The 20,029-nt window shown below is 46.9% G+C and overlaps 4 protein-coding genes across 6 annotated transcripts; 2 read left to right on the top strand and 2 right to left on the bottom strand.

Annotated features, from left to right (window-relative positions):
- Positions 1 to 1,427: 1,427 nt before the first annotated feature.
- LOC4800908 (short-chain dehydrogenase/reductase family 16C member 6) lies at positions 1,428 to 5,454 on the top strand. Of its 2 annotated transcripts, none has more exons than XM_001358060.5 (7): positions 1,428 to 2,074; positions 4,193 to 4,348; positions 4,414 to 4,590; positions 4,657 to 4,729; positions 4,796 to 4,973; positions 5,036 to 5,161; positions 5,249 to 5,454. In XM_001358060.5, exons 1-7 carry the CDS (start codon positions 1,781 to 1,783, stop codon positions 5,334 to 5,336), a joined length of 1,092 nt encoding a protein of 363 aa, XP_001358097.2. In that variant the 5' UTR covers positions 1,428 to 1,780; the 3' UTR covers positions 5,337 to 5,454. The 2 variants fall into 2 exon arrangements, with proteins under 2 accessions (XP_001358097.2, XP_015038570.2); XM_015183084.2 differs by lacking the exon at positions 1,428 to 2,074 and adding an exon at positions 4,008 to 4,040.
- Positions 5,356 to 6,751, bottom strand: LOC4800910 (uncharacterized). Its single transcript, XM_001358062.4, has one exon. It carries the CDS (start codon positions 6,220 to 6,222, stop codon positions 5,500 to 5,502), a length of 723 nt encoding a protein of 240 aa, XP_001358099.3. The 5' UTR covers positions 6,223 to 6,751; the 3' UTR covers positions 5,356 to 5,499.
- An 849-nt stretch (positions 6,752 to 7,600) lies between these two features.
- LOC117183297 (uncharacterized) lies at positions 7,601 to 8,156 on the bottom strand. The gene has a single exon (XM_033376722.1). It carries the CDS (start codon positions 8,006 to 8,008, stop codon positions 7,715 to 7,717), a length of 294 nt encoding a protein of 97 aa, XP_033232613.1. The 5' UTR covers positions 8,009 to 8,156; the 3' UTR covers positions 7,601 to 7,714.
- Positions 8,157 to 14,768: 6,612 nt separating this feature from the next.
- LOC4800909 (epidermal retinol dehydrogenase 2) lies at positions 14,769 to 17,661 on the top strand. 2 transcript variants are annotated; one of them, XM_015183031.2, is made up of 6 exons: positions 14,769 to 15,004; positions 15,073 to 15,228; positions 15,310 to 15,486; positions 15,548 to 15,620; positions 15,673 to 16,064; positions 17,449 to 17,661. In XM_015183031.2, exons 1-5 carry the CDS (start codon positions 14,843 to 14,845, stop codon positions 16,062 to 16,064), a joined length of 960 nt encoding a protein of 319 aa, XP_015038517.2. In that variant the 5' UTR covers positions 14,769 to 14,842; the 3' UTR covers positions 17,449 to 17,661. The 2 variants fall into 2 exon arrangements, with proteins under 2 accessions (XP_015038517.2, XP_001358098.3); XM_001358061.4 differs by lacking the exon at positions 17,449 to 17,661 and having other exon boundaries at positions 15,673 to 16,183.
- Positions 17,662 to 20,029: the final 2,368 nt, after the last annotated feature.

Here is a 20,029-nt window from a genome sequence, read left to right on the forward strand (position 1 = left end):
ACATTTTATTTATACGCACATACTCGTATCTGTGCATCTTTGGTTTTAGTTCTATGCTTATATAAAAAAGACACGTTAAATAGCGCATGCGTTGCATTTTGCCCACGCCACGCCAAAGTTGCACATGTGCGCGAGGATGCAAAAAAACAACAGATGTTGACACTATGCCGCTGCAGCTGCAGGCGACTTTAGCTTTTGCCACATGCGGCAACGGGAACGGGAACGGCAACTGAATGTTTACGCCACAGCCAGCCCACCAAATGCTGGTGCTGCTACTGCCGCTACTGTTCATTGACCTAGGGCAGGGCACATGATACTATGTTCGAATGGTAACGGGCTCCTTATCCATGACCATAAGGCGGGCATAGCGGATGTATCGGCTTCCATTTGGGGGCCTTTCCTTTTTCACTTACAATAAACCTCGGCGGGCACCTTACCAGTTTGGCTTCATGAAAATGGGTCGAATCGTATAACCGCTCAAAGTCTCTCTCGCTTCTCGTTGGGCGACAGAGAGAGAGAGAGACACTCTCCTCTTGAAGCTGTTTTTCTTTGGCGATGCACTCACCTTAGTTAACCAATTAAATATTTGAGTTTGGTTTCGATTGGCTGGCTGGCGGCAAAATGTTGACAGTTGGAAAGTTTGGATACAGTGGGTCAATTTAGGTCAATTTTCAAAGTCTTGATGGGGTGTTTACAGGAAAAGCTTGTTGTCTGAAGGAAAGTAGATGGTAGGAGTACTATATAGATCTGGGGGCAGATAAGGAAATGAATGTCAGCAGTTACCTCTTATGGAAGATCTACATAGATCAAGATTAATTCATGCACCCTGAGAAAAAAGCCCTGATATTGTGTTTCTTTTTGAAATGCCATTTTTCTCTTAGTGTAGTCATGTTTAGAGTAAGTTGTTCTCTGTAGATTATATTTCTCCCAGGGATCACACCTGATAACTACCAAGATAAACAACAGATATGTACATATCTAATTTTAACTAAATGGAATTAAGATTTCTATGAAACTTTGGTGATTCAGTGGATGATTCAAAACAAATCCAAGTCGGATATTTATAAGAAGTGGTGGTGTCTTATCAAAATCCTATTTTGACTTCCTGGCTTGCAGTGGGCATGTGTATATTTTTTATACTTCATAGAATCTTGTTCATCGCCACCTGTTGCTTATCCGCAATCCCAGATAAAGGGCCAGATAAACCAAAAGAGAGGTCTTCTATCAAAGACTGGCAACCCCACTGTGGGAAGTGGAATGACGACGAAAACAAAACAGAAAGTCAGGTGAAACCCAGACTGCAACTCCACTCCACGGTAAATGCTCGATTCCACTCAAACGAAATGCTCTCGGTAGCTGCCCACTCGAATGTGCAGTCGTAGTAGATCGAAAACCAGATATCAAGCAAACGACGCTGCTCTCGAGCCAAAAGCGATCTTCACTCGTGGGAGAAAGAGTCGAAAGCTTGACAACGGGCCAGCGTCGAGCGTCGAACGGCGGTACATGGCGTACATTTGGCGCTCGCATTCGGTTGTTGGCTTTGGCGTTGGCGTTGTCGCTGTCGTTGTCGTGTTGGTGCTCAGTGTGTTCTCCCATCTTCTCTCCGCTGGCACGTTACGTTGGAGCTGTGTGGAGTGACAAGAAAATAAAAATATAGCCAAGCAAAATAGAGATCCCCTCACAAGCTGTGCCATATTTGTTTTGACCGCGAAAATATCCCAGTGCGGGCTGTCTCCAGCTGGTTTCTTGGCTGTAAAAAGGTGTAATTGAATAATTAATAATGGTGGAAACGGCTACCACTACGACTGTGACGCGGACAACCATTACGGCACCGGCTGGACCCGCCGCTACGGTGCCCTCATCTTCGGCCACGCCCACGGCTCCTACGGCTACCCAGGCAGCCTCACAGGCGCGCCGCAACGATGAGACCACCCGGGCCCTCTTCAATCTGAAAATCATCATCTTCCTGCTGCTGCTGCCTCTGATCCTGCTCGCCGTGGGACTGAAGCATCTCCTGGACTATCTGTTCGCTCTGGGCCTCAAGGAGAAGGATGTGAGCGGCAAGGTGGCGCTGGTAAGATGCAATTTGAGTGCGGCTGCAGCTAAGTTATGGACACAATAAACGGCTGGCAAATGGCCCATTAATAATACTCTTCGCTGGTCGGATATCTCTCTGTCAGATATCAATCGTATGTCGTATGCATAGATATGACCCCCCTCCAGCCAGACAGCCAGCCAGCCAGCCATAGATGAAACGTCACGCACTTTCCTTTTTCAGTGGCTCTTTGCACCCACCTTGCAGCACTTTCCCCCCTTTTGGATGGGCCTCCGAGTTATCTGAGATGGGTGCGGCACGATCGGTTGGCTGGAGCTCTCGGCTCTTGGCACCATGTTATTTGAGTCAATGTTTATGCGTCTTTGGTGCCCGCCGTGTCGGTTGGCCAATTGTTTATGTTTATGGATTGTTTATTTCTTATAAAAGGTTCTCTATGGTCAGCGCTTCTGACATCACATTCACTGTGTAAACCCATGTAATTCTAAGAATATCTCTAATTGAATTTCGAAACACTTTGCGGCATCATATCTCGGTCTATTAATCACACATTACACATGGGCTGGCGGCTGGTTTCGAATCATAATGAAAAGTCAATTGCGGGGTCGCCCTCGCGCAAGGTCAAGTGTGCGGGTAACCGAACACTGGGTACATATGCTGGAGAACCTGATCGAATTTGTAAGTAAATTTAGTAGACATTAGCATTCCATTCTTGTCTGCCAGCTTTTGTGGCGTGTGTGGGCGTGTGCTGGCTGGCCATAAACGTAGAGTATTTATGAATCATTGCAGCTTGGCTTTTGCTTTAGACTCAGACTTTCGATCGTTCTCTCAGATACAGATATGGTCACAGCGGCGTGCTCACGGGGGGCTGGCGGTACAAGCATCTTAACAGTGAGAAACAGCCCAATTAGAAGATTGACATTCAAAGATAACTTTTGATGTACTTCATTGTTTTTTTGAGACGGCTTTTAGAGCTGAGAGAACCCCCTCTGTGCACGCCTCTGTGAAACCGCAAACTGGTTTGTGTCGCTATTTATACCAAGACCAAAAAGAAAGAGTGGAAAAAATGCAAACCTCAGGAACTTCACTTTTGTTTTCAGTTCAACAAACAATTGATGACGTTTACCCGATCGCATGTAAACAACCACCGCGCCCCAGCGAGAGATACTCGCTCCACCGAGCGGCGTATCTCTCAGATGCGTGCTGAGATAAAACCCATACAGATACATAGATATATTGTAGCTACGAGTGCTATTTCTATTGTTGCTGTAGTTAATTTGCATATGATATTGAAATTCTTTAGGAATAGTATAACCACAAAACAATTGCGCATCGGAGCTGCGTTGCCAGGTGCTGCCTATTTTTGTTTTTCGATGATTTTTACATACCCTGTAGTCGTAGGGGAGTAGTATACTTGTATATCTGTCGGCATGTTCCGCAATCTTTCTTTAGATACGGAACAGTGCTTTGGGGATCTTATCTCCCAGCCCAACAAAAATCTGATAATCGTTACAGCCAGCTTCACGAGTATACTCGTATCTAGATACAAGTATCCTTACTGTGAGAAGTAATATTCGGCTTTAAATTTGAAAAAATAGTGAAATTAAATTTATTTAACTTTGATTTCAATATAAATAAAATCTAAGTCGCTTCTTTTTTCTCTCCGTGTACCGCCCAACTTTTTGTTCTATTCGTTGTAATATACTCCCAAGCTCCTATCGGGTAACTCTTAGTCCGTATTCTCCAATATATTGTTTTAGTTTGTTTGTGTGCTTTTTTTCCCATATGTTCTCGAACGTGCCAAAACTTTGAGTTGTGGCACGGCGCATTGCATTGGACGTTGGGTCGCACCCCCAACCGAGCCACTGAGGTCACAGTTCGCTTTAATTACGGTCAAAAGTCACTCAATTGTGTGCCCGAAAAGAGGTTCGGCTCCGGCTTCGGCTTGGGCGCATGGAGCGTATGAGTAATGCCGTTCATAGTACTCGTAAGTGGCTCCCATAATTGGCATTAAACGGGGGGCTTTTTGTTCAATGCGAAGCCACATTAGCTCAAGTTGATTGTTTGCAAATTAAGCTAATTAATCTGTACGGTACGAGCACTCGTACAATTAGAGTAAAATGCGTTTTAATCTGCCAGGTGACTGGTGGGGGCAGCGGCCTGGGTCGCGAGATCTGCATGGAGCTGGCCCGCCGCGGCTGCAAGGTGGCCGTCGTAGATGTCAACTCCAAGGGCTGCTACGAGACAGTGGAGCTGCTCAGCAAGATTCCCCGATGCGTGGCCAAGGCCTACAAGGTGGGTTTACATTGACTTAAAGCTGGCTTTTCCGATAGAATACTGATAGCACATTGTCCTTACAGAATGATGTCTCCTCGCCGCGTGAGCTGCAGCTGATGGCCGCCAAAGTGGAAAAGGAGCTGGGCCCCGTGGATATTCTGGTCAATAATGCCTCCCTGATGCCCATGACCTCGACACCCTCGCTGAAGAGCGACGAAATAGATACCATTCTGCAGCTGAACTTGGGCTCCTATATTATGGTGTGTATACTGTAGTTTATGGTCCTTTGGGGCTTATCTTCAACTGATGGAATGTATGCCTTGCAGACCACAAAGGAGTTTCTGCCCAAGATGATAACACGCAAGTCCGGCCACCTGGTGGCAGTGAATGCCTTGGCGGGTGAGTTCTCCTTTCATGTGAGAAGCCATGACCTCCCTTAACCTCTATTCCATATTGTCTTTGTAGGTCTGGTTCCCTTGCCGGGCGCTGGCATCTATACGGCCACCAAATATGGTATTGAGGGTTTCATGGCCGCCCTGCGCGCCGAGCTGCGTCTCTCCGACTGCGACTATGTCCGTACCACAGTGGCCAATGCCTATCTGATGCGCACCAGCGGAGATCTGCCGCTGCTCAGCGATGCCGGGTAAGAGCTTGTGCCTCCTGCCTCTCGTTCAACCCACGACTCCAACATACTTTCCTTTACAGCATAGCGACCAGTTATCCAGGCCTGCCCACACCCTATGTGGCCGAGAAGATTGTGAAGGGCGTGCTGCTGAACGAGCGCATGGTATACGTGCCAAAAATCTTTGCACTCAGTGTGTGGCTGCTCAGGTGATAATTGAATTAGCCGGGCACCAAGTGCCAACGCTTAACGATTTCACTATCATTTTCATTTTCATTTTCCCTTTCATTGTGTAGACTGTTGCCCACCAAGTGGCAGGATTACATGCTGCTGCGCTTCTACCACTTCGATGTGCGCAGATCCCACCTGTTCTACTGGAAGTGAGATTCCGCTCCGGCATTTTCATGGAACAACTCTCATTGTTCACCATTTGCAGCTCTTAATTTAATGAATAGCTATTTACACTAACTTTAAACTAAAAGTAAATCTATTTTCAAACTGATGTGGCAAGGCCATGTTCTGTCTGCGCTGCTGATAAGGCCTCCAATCATTGCGCCGTGTTCGGCAATGGCTTTGATGGATATCGCTTCCGCAGTCTTAGTGCCTGGCTGTAGCACTTTTGCTGGGATCTCTGCACGCAGGAGCGCTGCTCGTAGTTCCACGTGTAGTTCAGGGGACAGCGATGGATGATCTTGTAGCCGTTGGAGCAGTAGTAGAAGTAGGCGCAATTGCTCGGATGCGGTATGAAGCCGTAGACACCGGTGAGGCAGCTGATGATGGATCTGGCCGGTTGCCTCTGGACGCAGGACACCAGCTGGGCGGGCGTGCAGGTCTTGGCCAGGCCCGCTCCCTCGTAGCAGACCATATAAGGATAACAGGGCCCGGCATTCTGCAGTAAGCGGAGGGTTATGGCCAGAGGCTGTGGGGATTTCGTTGTGTTGACTATCAGGTCCGTCAAAGTTTCTCGATTCGCTGGCGATTCGGTGGTGCTGGCTGCCAAATCCGATCCCTTTGCCTGGCATCGCTTCACCAGGGCGCGATCCACACACCGCTCCGTGATGTCGTCGTAGTAGTGCTCGCCCAGGCACTCGGCCTCGAAGGAACCCGCTCCGGCGCAGTAAATGTACTTGGAGCAATTGCTGTGGCTGGCCACGTAGACACCCAGCTTGGGGGCACTGGCACACTCCTCATAGTCCAGGGCCAAAGTTCGATAGCCCACGAAGGTCACCAGAGCCATGTGGAACCAGGAGATACTGCTTTTCGTTGACATTTTGTGCGACTGTTGTGGCTGGATGGCTTCTGAAGACTGGCTTCTGTTCGGGGGTATCTGAAGATAGTGTGGTCGGAATATTTTTGCATGTGACTTACTGATAGCAAAATATACTGCGGCAGAGAGTACTTGTAGCCTCGTGTATTACGTGATAATTTGCTTAGATAATGCTGATGAGTTCTGGGAGTTACAGAGGGCCCTCGTTTACGGGCTCCATAGCATACTTTCCTGCAGAGCGGGCACACACAGATTTAATGACCAAACCGCAATACTTCACATTACTCTTCAGAGCGGCAGGCACACAGCTCAATAAAATTGAAAACGCACTCAATACACAATTAAGTGTCGCCACTTCCGCCCAGGGCCAAACAGTGAGGCCAGCCACACGCACACAGACCATCCTCATTCATTCACATCATCATCTCCATCATCCCCATCATCCCCATCATCATCGGCATCATCATCATCATCATGTGGATGCAGCAGCCCATCCATCCATGGCCGTTGGCAGTTAAGCGATTTAATATTCGATGAGATATTCATAACTTGCAATTAGGTTTGGTGTCGCGCTCGATTTTCCACGGATGTCCTCGGATTTCTGTTCTCCCTTTCTCTGCCCTGCTCTGCTTTTTCCGCAAACGATTGCGCGCTGGCTGATTAATGAAGAATTACCAGGGCAAATGGCTGGGATCTGTGGGCATTATCCAATTCCCAACTACCCGACTGTCATTAACATAATATTCGATGCTGTCAACGGCCACGGCAGCGCCAATCGTGCGCAAATTAAAATATTATTAATTGTTAATTAAACGCAGTCGAATGCCAGTCGGGATGGCCGTGTTGTGGCATATTTTTCGATTCATCTTTAGCCAGATACGAGGTAACAGGTTATTCCGAAACACCCCAGAGACAGACGATGCCGCAACAGAAGCAACGCCAAGGGACCCCATATGGTGCAGCAGTGCATCTCAAGTGCATTAAGTGCACGTTGAAATTTTCAAATGCAAACTCCAACTCGAACTCCAACTCCAAAGGAAAGGCAACATGTGCGTCAAGAACAACAAATACTCGTACAGACAGACAGACAGCTCGCACTGGATCTTTTATGAGAGAAAACGTTTCAGAAAGTAAATTCTAATTACAATTATGGAAGAGAAGACCCCCAGCACCTGCAGCCACCACTGACTCCTCGACTCCTCGACAATCCATGCGCATGCGCAGCGGCATCGGCAGCGGCTTCCACTCTAACCCGATCCGATCCATAAAAATAGCTCACTAATTATTTGTATGCTAGGGTTACAATCCACATAAAAAACAAACAAACTGTCGAGCATTTTTATGAGATCTCTCTCTCTCTCTCTTGTGTCGCCCCTCTTTGTCTTTGTGCCCCCGCAAAGATTTTATTCGTTTTGTTTTTCAGAATTCGATGTTGATGAGTTTGTATTTTCAATAACAGTTCAATTTGCAGTGGAGTTGGTTGCGTTCTGCCTGCCTAGATGGTGGCATCTGGATCGCCGTATCCGCCATGCCATCGGGCCGTATTCGACCGATCCAGATCCTCCATGGACTGCATGTACTGTCGCAGCTGTGCAAGGACGCGGTCTGTGCGCTCCTCCAGATGATCCAGGGCCATGTTCAGAGCATCCAGGTTCATGATGACACTGTCCATAATGCGCTCTGTGTTTCGTCTGAGGACCACCAAAGCGTCGACGCTTGCATTCAGCTGGCGGCTCCTGTACCGCTGTGACTCCTCCGTCGGCTGCTCGTCTTCTTCGCTGCGGTCCATTGGGGCTGGGCTGGGCTGGGCTTTCAGGCAGGCTAACTCTCGAGTGTGCAAATTGGAACTGTTATTGCCTATATGTAACTACAATATTGTTTTACTTAATACATAATTTTTATGTTATTTTTACAGGTGGTACGCTGAAGTGTAAAGCAAAATCACTTTCGTTCAAAAATATTGGAAAATATATACATACATATATTTCCAAATGTTGATAATAGCTGGCTCTCAGTTCTGCTTACATATAAAAACTATGTAAATTTACACAAAAAATATGCTCTATTGAGGGGTGTATGGGTTTACGAGGGTGCTTTTGAAAAGGATACAGGAATAGGAAACAGATAGCTACTTGGAAAGCCTCTCTATACGTTTAAGCTTAACCCTGCCCCGAGTTGAGGGATTGCTTAATGAATTACTAGACCTATCGTCTTCTATCCTCCCACTAAATTTAGGCCACACAATAGATAACTCTGCACAGAGGGTATCTACTAGTTGGAGTACTCGATTATAGAACCCTTTGTTTTGTGTTTTGTTTGAAATGAGCAACCATTACAGGCGACGCTTAAATCGTTGACTTAATTAAATCCATTTACAAAATGGCACTGGCCATTATTTATACACATCAATTATAAATCGTGCGCTGCGCTTGCAATATTCATATTCACTTGTCAAAATGTCAACTCAAAATAGAATATTTATGCATTTTTATGTGGCATAACGCTCCACGAACTGTACTCCCGAACTGAAGCGTCCTATCGTCGATGGATGGGGGGAAAAATGACAATCCAAAACTATAAATACACGGCGTGCAACCGAAGAGGAAATCAATTTTTTTGGCCCCATACTGCGGCGGAGTGCCGCCTGAGGGATGCCGTGCACTGCAAGGCCCTTTCTTGCCACAACACTAGTTGCCACAAATTAACTTTGAATTAAAGGCAAATGGCTTTGCTTGTGGTTTGGCTTATGGTTCGGCTTCTTCCATGGCATTAACAGGATCGGGTTCCTGTTGGCCAGTTCTCGGGCCAGCTCCGGTTGACCAGCAACTTGGCTGCTGTTGGCCCGGCTGCTGTTCCACTCGTGTTCAACGTAATTAATTTTCATTGAAAGTGACTGCAGCATCGACTGTCCTCTCGACTGTCCATCGGCTGGAAAATGTCTGAAGTGTACTTCCTGCCACACACACAAGCCATTAACCGACCTGTTTCCGTCCATTCCGGCTCCTGACGTTTTCTTTGTGGCTTACTAAAATCTGTTATTATTGTCATTAAGGAGGCTTTTGTTGTCTGACGTTGGCACTGGATGGCTCTTACTCGCATGCATGCATTTTTCTCTCTTCTCTTCCTCAAGGCTTTTGCTGTTTGGGATTCTGTGAGATTTTGCGTAGGCCATGTTCTTGAGACTGTCATCGGTTCGGTATTGAATTTTCCGCACAATTTAAGGCAAAAACTTGTTGCTACTCGTGTGCATGGCTTTCCTGCTGTTGCAGCACTTTGTCAATGCATTTTAAGGGCTGCCTCGTCATTAGTTGAAAGCGCTTAGTTTGCATCGTTTGTTGCCCATTGGATACCCTTTTAATGAATTGAAAAGCTGTTTGTCACACACAGAAAAATAAGCATGTCCTGTCCATCCACTACCTCAGTGCACTGGAACTTATACAAAAGATTTGTCAGAGTGTCTGGGGGCTCCTCCGCCTCTTGTTGGACTGTTTCTCGGTAGGTTTTCGTCATCAGCTTGTCATGGCTTTTACATTGTTTTGGCCAAATGAAGGCGTATCGTTTATGTGTGCTGCCACGTAAGCGGAGTCCCTGCTCGTTCTGGCCATTGTCCTTGGCAGCCAGAGGAGGAGAGGGAGGCGGTCTGCCCTGGCTGTTCTACATACTCTTAAATAAAGTTCATAAACTTTGTCACGGCTTCGAGATCGTCTCGCCCCTTGGGCCGGGGACACGACTCCTCTGTGCCTGTACATGCAACATAGTGCGCATCGTTGGGCTGTTATTGTTTTTGCCAACTTTTCACTTTGGTTATGAAATGTCCAAGGGGATTGCAAACGCCTGGCCGTACGTATCCTTGCAAACGGACCGGCCAGTCAGTTGCAGTCGTTTGCCAGGGCCCCATCATCATCTTTATGCGGCTCCTCATCCACCGCTGACCCGTGACCCGACTCTGTCCGGGCCATGGACGATGTGGAGTTTTTCGGCCAGGCTTTTCATTTCGCTTGAGTGTGAGTGCCCCCTGTGTGTATGTGCTGTTATGCTTATATCCTGCGGCTTAAGTATTTGTTGTTTTACAACGGTTCAGTCTGTTTGCCAAGTAAATAAAAGCTGTTAACTAGTTTTCACACACCAAGACACAAAAGGAGAAGACAGCGACGGCGACAGCGATAGAGCGAGAAAGAGAGGGAGCTACGGGTCACGGAGAATAGGATAGAGAAAGAGGCACGTGCTCGACAATTTTTTGCCTCAGTTGCTGCTGCTGCTCCTCTGCTCTAAACTGCTTTTGTGCTTTTGTGCGTAGCGCAGCACTCCTCGTGTATGAGCAATTATTTAATGCCATCCTTCTGTCCGTCCGTCTTGGTCCACTTGTCCGTGCTTGGGCTGTCCGTCTGTTCCTCTTGTTAACGTTGTCTTTGGGGCTGGCGCTGGAGCTGGGGCTTTGTCTCTGCCTCCACCTCTTTTGTGTCGCTCATTTATTTGTGTTTATCCTTTCGCTTTTAATTGTGGCTCTGTCCCGCTCGCTCTGTACGGCCTGTGACCGGGCATCTCTGTCGCACTCCGGCGTACAATTACAAGTGTTTGTTGGGTAAATAAAAGCGTTACCTCTCCGGGTCTTGAGTCCCATCGTTGACGCATCGTTTGCATGCTCACTTAATGCCGTCCACGGCATTGTCCCTGCCTCTGCTCTCTGTCTGTGGCATGTAAAATTAATTACACGAATTAAGCTTCCACTAAGGACTGATAGCCGCACACAGGTGTTGGCTGTTGTCTGTTGTCTGCTGGCTGCTGGCTGGGGCTCCTCAATGTAACGTATTTTCCTTAGATAATTCCCATACAACTTGCTGCACCTCCGAGAAAGAGGCGGGGTCATCAATTCATTCACCTATCGCGCACAGACACATGTGTTGCCCATTAGGAGACGGCCACGCCCACGCAGCCAAGGATGGGGCACGGCACGGCCAACGAACCATGCGACGCCAAAAATTTCCATTTGGTTGCTTGAACCGTGCATAAATATGTCAATAAGGATTTACCCCGTAACCCCAAGGCGCAATGAAATCTTAAAGAACTATAAAAAACCATGAGGGAAAACTGTAAGACTGGGGGGAAAACCCACAGCTAAAATAAACAAGGGGAAAAGGGAACAGGAGCAGGAACAGGAGCAACAGGATCGGGAGCTGGCAACCTGCCACGCATTTCCAACTGTTAAATTATGACATACAACTGTCAGAGTCGGTTCAAGTGGATCTGCTGCTGCCGGTGCTCCCTGGCAGGCGTGAGAAACTGTTATCCTTGCACCTAAACAAACACATTCGAAATGGAGATGCAGTAGCTGCACACAACAGATCCTTCAGACAGCTACTACACTCGTACTCGTCCTCGTTGCTGCCGTCCTCTGGTGTCCAATGGCAAAATGTTGTCGATCCTTGAAATCCTTACGCATTACACGACCAGCTAATTTATTTACTTTACTTTATCTGTGTATCCCGAACACATGTTGCAGGATAGTAATAATCAGAATGGTATGTTGCCGCATCCCGTGGCTGGCTGGCTGGCTCATTAGGTCCTGTCCTGCTGCTGCGGCAGTAGCACTTCAAAATTGGTGTTGACAGTTGCCCTGAGAAATTGCCTCGCCTTTCATCCCTTCCATCTCCTTCTCCAACATTCCCAAAGTCCTTGCTGTCCGTCCGGGACATGCTAATGTGAAATATTACAGAAATAATGGAAAAAATGGAGAAGCCATCAAGATGAACGAACGCGCTTGAGCACTCTAACTCCGCTCAACACTTTTCACTTGATGTCAGGAGCCGGGAGCCGGGAACCGGGGGCCCCTTTGCCGTGGGAAACTTCGGTGTTCAGGTTTAACCAGCACTAATCCTTTACCTTAAGTACTTTGCTGCATTTTTGCTGGCAGAGAACACTCCACTCATCGCCCTGCGACCCGCGCCCTGCGCCCCGCCGCCAGTGTTCTTCTAGGGCCCTTTGAGGCTGAAGTGCTGTTGTCGAGCTGCAGCGCTGAGTGGCTCGGAGTTTTGACAATTAAGGGGGTCACAGTGGAGTGGTGCTGTGCCAGCACGGGATGGATGTATCTTCATAGCTTTCGGCTGCCGATAAGGCAGCCCAGCCTTGTGCTGGCAGCCCGTCCTCCATTTGCATACGCAGACGTTGCGCACATAAATCATCAAAATCGAATCGCCACAAAAAGCAGAAACAGAAACAGAAAGCAGCGCCTGCCAAGCGGCACCACGTGCACAAAGTGTGACCCGATTTTGGCCACATTCAAACCTGTCAGGGAATTCGCTTAAATAAATATAAAATTGCATCACGTGCAGCGCCAATCGAAAATCCAAAAAAAACACAAGAGAAATAATGAAAATTCTTCATGGGAGCTCACACAGACAGCAGCCCTTCTGCCTGAGGAACAAATTGCAGTCGGATCCGTAATTGCGCCGAAAAACGTATAAAGAACTCCACATGGAGGCTGCGTAATTATGCCCTTGAAGAGGGTATTGCGGTTCCACCCAGATGTTGTGCCGCTATAAAGTTGCACAGTTTTGGAGCTCTATGACTAAATCTTTTCATAAATAAATATATACAATTATGAAGCAAATCGGAACATAAATCATACCTAGTACATATATATGTGAGGGTATCTAAATTGTCGTTATTCAAAGTTCTCATTCTACTTTGAATTCAATTTGCATTGAACTGAGGCAAAGACGGAACGACTTATAGCCAGGCAGCGATCGACACATGCCCTCGAGTGCGTCAAATCCAATAAATTCATAGAAAAATTGTCGCAAGTGGAAGGGTTATTCGAACAACGGAAACTGAGGGGGTGAGGCAACACCTTTGTGGGGCTGAAACTCTTTAAAATGCTATTTTACCCAAGCGGAAGATTAGCCTCGACGATTGAATGCCCTCGAGTGTTTTTATACCCCTTTATGTTTTGGGCAAAGACTCTATTCACGGACAAACTTGATCCCCAAATCATGCTACCTTTATTGTGGTTTTTCCTTGGACAGAAAAACAGAATATGAAATATACATATTTCACGTTGTACGTTTTTGTCGTTCGCTTTGCTATTTTTAACTAAAAACCACAGCCGGCAACTGCTCCACTTTGCTCCACTCCACTCCACTCCACTCCACTCTGGTGTGCTGTGTGCTGTGCTGTGTGTGCACTCTGGCCGCACTCCGGGTTGTGCTCTATCGTGGCACTACTTTATTCCGGCACTTGCCATCTCTTTTTTACCCAATATCAAATTATCCTTTGGCTCTGGCGCTCTATGTCTCTATGCTCCATTTTGGTGTGGCATGTATGTTTTTGTTGTACATCTCTCTGTTTATTGAGCTCTAGCTATACGAGAGAAAAATCTACATAAATACGTCCATATGTGCATATATGTGCTGCATGGGTTGTGTGTAAATTGTAGTCTTTTTGTTGGTTTTTTATTTATTACTAATGGGCTGGGTATTGGTATGTTGTTGTTGTACTCGTATTGCCTCTGCTGCTGCTGCTGCTGCCACTTCTATTGCTGTTGTTTTACCCGGTACTTATAGAGTATTACTAGGGGTATATTGTGTTTAAGTATATTTCCGGCAGCACCTTATCCTTAGTATATTCATAGAATTTTATAAACTATACCTTAAACGACGCCTAACTAATGCCAGAGTTTTAAAAGTTTAAATTTTGAAAAAATTCCTTAAAAAATTCTTAAATTTTAAACTTGAATGCTTACTACTACCCAGACCGTAGGCTGAAGTTTCAAAGTGTACAGGTCTAATTTTTAGGTACATTTATCAGCTTTTCAGAATTGCATGGTTCATTACCACCAGATGTAAGGTACTTAAGTTATAAGAAAAAGAAGCACTGCCCCCTACATTAGCAAAAAATACAAAATTTTTAAGATTATTTATCAAAAACTTGTAAATTATTCGTTGCTTAAAAATGCTGTTTTATAGTGTAACCGATCATGGTATTTGATTTATGAAAACCCGTATTTCGATGAGTTTAAAAGCCAAAGCTACCAGAAATGTGATGGCAAAATTTCAAGTTTCTCTTAAATATTTCTGCAATTGTTTTTTATCTGCACTTCGAGACCTTTACCATAATTTTTGAGAGGGCTGTTTGTATAGTTTTCGGCTGTTGGAATTGACAACGGGGTAACTTTCAGTCGACTCTTGTACCTACTGGTTGCTGCTGGGTGCATATTGAACATTACGTACCGCGGACGCGGCTGAGGCTGCGGCTGATGCCGCGTCTCATCTGTGCAGGAGGTGAATTTTCTATTTATTGGCTGACAATGTGAGATTTGTAGTGTGTGTGTTTTTTAAAAGGGGTTGCCTGACATTCTAAATGGCTTGTCATTCGAGGAGTTGGCCGCACTTTCGGGCCATATCGGAGCCGCACAAATTGCCAAACTTTTGAAACTCGACCAATTATCCGGGTCAATGGGGAATGGAATGGAATGGCTTGAGTGCAGCCAGTCGATTGGCTCGACTGAACGAGTTTCGCAGCACAGTCGACCGACGCGTCGTCGTCTGATATTCGCGGTGCCGACCGATCAAATTGTTTTCGCCACTCTCCCAGCCCGGTTGTGGTCGCTCTCCAAGTCAGCGGGAAAATGTCTATAACGAAGACTCTGTTGAAGCTGAGAGCTCATGTCGCTGTGGCAATCCTTGCCGTGCTCTCCCCACTCCTCGTTCTAGTGGCTCTGATGTGGAAACTTTTGGGCCAACTCTTCTGCTGCTCCTCTCCCAAGAGCGTCGTGGGCGAGGTGGCTGTGGTGAGTTTTTCGCCGAAACAACATCAAGCCTAAAGCCTTCAATCAAAGGTGGTTGTATCTGAAAATAGGTAACTGGAGGTGGTCATGGCCTGGGACGAGCCATAGCCCTGGAACTGGCCGGCAAGGGCTGCCACATAGCCGTTGTGGACATCAATCTGCCAGGAGCCGAGAACACTGTCAAGCAGATCCAGGAAAAGGCAAAGGTTCGCGCCAAGGCCTACAAGGTACGGAAACGGGTTTCCTAGAACTATTACAACTATATACACAGAGTAATTACATCAATTAATGGATTCATTTCACCCAAGGTCGACGTCACCAATTACCTGGAACTTGTTGAGCTAAACAACCAAGTGGCTGGCGACCTAGGCCCAGTGACGGTGCTTATCAACAATGCAGGAATCTTGTTGCACCGCAAATCTTTGGATCCGGAGCCGAGCGATGTGCAGCAAATGATAGATGTGAACCTGGCTGCGCACTTTTGGGTGAGATCCCTCTATAAATGGCGGCTTTCATTAGTTATATTTCCCTGTCCTTCCCTCTCAGACCCGGATGGTATTCCTGCCCACCATGAAGGCAATGCGCAGGGGTTACCTGGTGACCATCAGCTCCCTAGCAGGTGAGAAACCCCCTCGATGATCGTTCCTGTTCACAACTGTCTGCCCTTTCAGGCCTGTTTGCCGTGCCCTACAACACCACCTACTCGGCCACCAAGGCCGGCACGACGGCCCACATGCGGGCTCTGCGCATGGAGCTGAGTCTGGAGCGGCAGAAGGACATCCATGTGTGCACGGTGATGCCCACCTTCCTGGAGGCCAACGAGGAGCTGGCGACTCTCACAAATCAGGTGAAAATCTCCAGCGTGTATCCCCTGATCAGTGCCAAGGCAGCTGCCCGCCGGATTGTGCACGGCATGCTCCGAGGCGAGCGGGAGATATTGCTGCCAGGGCTGGCCTCCTTTCTGTACCGTCTGCTCACCCTGCTACCCGTCGGCTGGCAGGATAAGGCGATAATCATCATATCTGGCAGTAAACTTGAACAGTTTTGCACGATAAGGAAATAGGTAAAGTTGGCTATTGATTTGGTGATGTAAAAAGTGTACAGGTGGCTGGCGATGGAGTTGTGATTTAAAACCGATTAAAGGCACGTAACTTGCAGGTGGCCAACAGGCGAGACTACAGATTGTTGGTTCATGTGTTTTTCATTTAATTTCAGTCAGCAGCCGGCCAACCGGCCAGCAATGCTTTAATTTTTCCTGCTACGTCCGTGGCTGTGCCCGGACCGTGCCAAGTCCGTGTCCGTGTCCGTGTCCGTGTGCGCCTGTGTGTCCCTGGTCCGGGGTCTGGGCTCTGCCTCGATGTCTGCATTTGTCAGTTGGGCGGCTGGGCAGGATTGTGCGGCGACATGCAATCAACTTGTCAGCAGGCGTAGCAGTCTTTTTCTTCTCTCTCTTTGTGTGCGACTCTTTTTCTCCATTTTAAACTCTTTTCTCTCGTCTCGGTTGAATCTCATTATGCAACTTTTATGAGGTCATTGAGGCGGCGTGATTTATATATTTTGCAAAATTAAAAAAGCTTAACAAAGGTTTTTAAAATTTCATGATCCGTGTCGAGTCAAACAGAATGTCTGTTGCACTCTTCTGTCTGTTTGCCTGTTGGCCTGTTGGCCTGTCCTCCTTCTGTGTCAGTCGCCTTGCATTTTCATTTTGTTTGAATATTCAGGGTTTTAGGATCGCGTTCCACAAACCTCCAACATTTTTATAACTTATTGTTGTGTAATAGGGTCAAATGGTTGGTGGAAGGGGGAGGGTGGGGGGTAGCCCATTAAAAAGAGTGGAATGAAGAAAGAACTACTTGTATTATTTTGGTTAAAGTGATTTTTTACCCCACGCTTTTCTTTTCCATTGTGCCTGACAGTCGTTGCGACGACTGCCTTTGCCTTTGCCACTGCCTCTGCCTCTGCCTTTGCTTTTTCTTTATCTTTATGCTGGCAGAATTAATGCAACACATTAAGAAAAATATTGCCAGCGTGCCAGTGTGGGGGAGTGGAAGTGGAACTGGGAGCTGGAGCTGGAAGTGGAACTGGAGCCGTAGCAGACTTTCCCATTTTTCTTATTTTGGAGCACAGACATATACATATACATATACACGATATACACACTGCATTTCTTGCATATTTTTCCCGTTCTTCTCTTTTACGCGCCGTGCCGCGCTTTTCTTATGCTCCTTGGCCTCTCCCCCCCCTCGGCTCTGGCGGGGTATCTGTCCAGGACGCTTTTATTTTATTTATGCTATCACTGCAACCTGAAATGCTTTGGCCACACACACACACACACATACAAAAGAAGAGAGACATACACACACACACAGCTAGAAACAGGACAGGAATGGAGACGAACTGCTTTTATGCGAAATTTCTTTCCTGCTGCATCTGCTTTTTCTTTTCAGTTTCAGCCAAGCCAAGCCAAGCCAAGCCAAGGACATCAGGCCGGGGCCAGGACATCAGGCCGGGCCATGCCATGCAATGCCAGGCTCGTATTCGTCACAGCATATGCATGAAAATTTTAGTAAAATTAAGAATAATATAAAAAGAAATTCCAGCAGAGAAAGGAAACGCTTTTTTGCAAATGAAAAAATAATGCTGCGACATGCAAAAACCAACATCAAGAAATGAGTAAAAGTTGAGTATCCTTCTTGCCTCCGCTCAGAGGGAGAAGAAAGTGAAGAAATCTGTGAGATGAGAGCAGATATGTGGGAGAATCGGATTGATTGTGTGGGAAAAAGCCTTAGCCGGGGAACACTTCCTTGCCATGGCATACATAATTCCCCATTAAAAAGCCGTTAATGATGCATGCCCCTCCGCCCAGCAGACCTCCAACGGCCCCAGACGTGTCGCATTGAACGCCTCAATGGCAGACTGATTGAAAACCCAAATGTGCTGCCCCAGCTGATGGAGTCGGGATACGCCCCTTGTATATCTTTGAGGAGCTCACTTCTTTTTCTTTTTTTTTAATTTCAGTGGGTTGTCTGCGGACAAACGAGGCATTTCCGTGCCTGATTATCGCTTCTGGCGCACATCATCCACTGGGAGAAGGGTGCGCCCCGACCCCAACCCCGATCCAATACCGACCCCCGACCCGTTCGATTCCCGACTTAATTATGAGCTGCCATGTGAAATGCGTGGGAAGGTTGCATCACAGCCAGCACCAGCCCCCCCCTTGGGATCAATTGGATTAAGGGAGCTGCGGCCTCACCTGTTGTACATCCACTCGCATTTGCATTAACCAAGAAATGACAGACAGTCAGACCTGACTTGGGTGGTAATCGAGATGCCGTGCCGTCAATCAAGCTTAGTGGAACTGCATTGTGGAATCCCAATCAAAAGGGAAATCAACTGCCAATCTGCCAAATAAATGTAATGAAGAGTTATATCTGTATCTGTATCTGCATCTGTCAGTGGTTGTGGGTGTGCTTTGGCAGGATGTTCACAAAATTTTCATTTACATTTTCTATTTCCATTGCGGCCTGTCGACTGTTGACTGTTTGCTGGTGAAAGCTAATTAAAAACAGACCAGGCCACGGCCATGGATAAGGTGCAGGTTACCAATTTTGATGGTCCATTGATTTGCTATGCAAACACACCGACTCGCGGTACAGACAGGCATTAAATGTCATGGTCCTGCAATGCCGTTCGAGGGGCAGGACCCAGACCTGGACGGTGGCATAAATCACATGTTTAACTAATTAAACGAAACAGTAAATAACGATCTGGGGGCTGGTCACTGGCTCTAGGGCTATGTCGGTTTAATGAGTAGACAAAATGCCACCGTTAAACGCCCTCGGGGCACGCAAATGCGGCCGATCATAAAAGTACTGGCTTTGAAACACCCCCCCTCCCTCCATCATATCCTGCAGATGGGTCTCCGAGTCTGGTGTCCCCTGGTGCAATAATCATAAAAATTGCATATTAAAATTCATTCGGGGGGCGTGAACTGTGTCGGATTCCCTTTATACGAGTACCACGCCACAGACTCTACTCCTCAGATCGCCTCCTTTTCTTTTCTCTCCCTTCGTTTTTGTATTTTTATTGTGCGATGCCTTTAAAATGTGTTTATAAATACAGTCAATTTGCTGTCAACTTTTGAACCTGCCACATGTGTTCGGCTTCGGCTTTCGAGCTGTAAAATGTCAAGAGGTCAACGGCAACAGCTCATTATAATGCCACCGCCGCCTAGACCGGAGTGAATGACACTCTGCGGAGAGACCAAAATCCGAAAGAAGAAATCGTTTTGAATATTCGAATTATGCTAAAACATACATATTTCGCTGCACCAGATCGGAGACGATAGCAGCGGCGACTCCGACATGCATGTCAACGCAATCATTTGACATTTTGACAGGAAACGGAGGGGGCACGGGGGTGCGGCAAATGAGGGGAGAGCGGTGGAGTGGAGAATGGTGTGCGGAGGCTAGTTCAAGTTGAATGTCGCGCCTGCGCGTCTCATATTACAAATTAAACATTGACAATGTCATGTCGGTGTTGTTCCCTACCCATTCCTCTTGGCTAAACAAAATCAAATTACGCTCTGACAAATTTACTTGTTGAACGAGATATATCCATGGGGAGACAGCATGAGATTGCTGCTCAGAACACCTCCGCAAATTGAGGAGAAAATGCCAGACCTGGCCCTTGGGCAAATGCAAAGATACGATACTTTGAAATGTTGCCAAGTGGGGAGCAAGCGTATTTGTTGTGTGGGGGGAGGAGAAAGTGTTTTTGCAGCCTACTTGTTTGGCTTTCAGGCAATTGGATTTGTGTGTACCTCCTCTTGAAAAAATAATACCAATTTCAGATAGAGGCAAGTGCAGAAGGGTCTAGAAACGAGATTACACGTGATACAGGGGTTTACTGCTTCAACAAAAGGACTAACAGGTGTATGCTAATGAATTCCGTATCACAGCATAACAATTTTGATAGCTAACAATGCAGTTCCTCTGGCACTGAGTCCCCCTTCAATCAGATGCAATT

Source organism: Drosophila pseudoobscura, chromosome 2 (assembly GCF_009870125.1).
Source record: "Drosophila pseudoobscura strain MV-25-SWS-2005 chromosome 2, UCI_Dpse_MV25, whole genome shotgun sequence".
NCBI lineage: Eukaryota > Metazoa > Arthropoda > Insecta > Diptera > Drosophilidae > Drosophila > Drosophila pseudoobscura.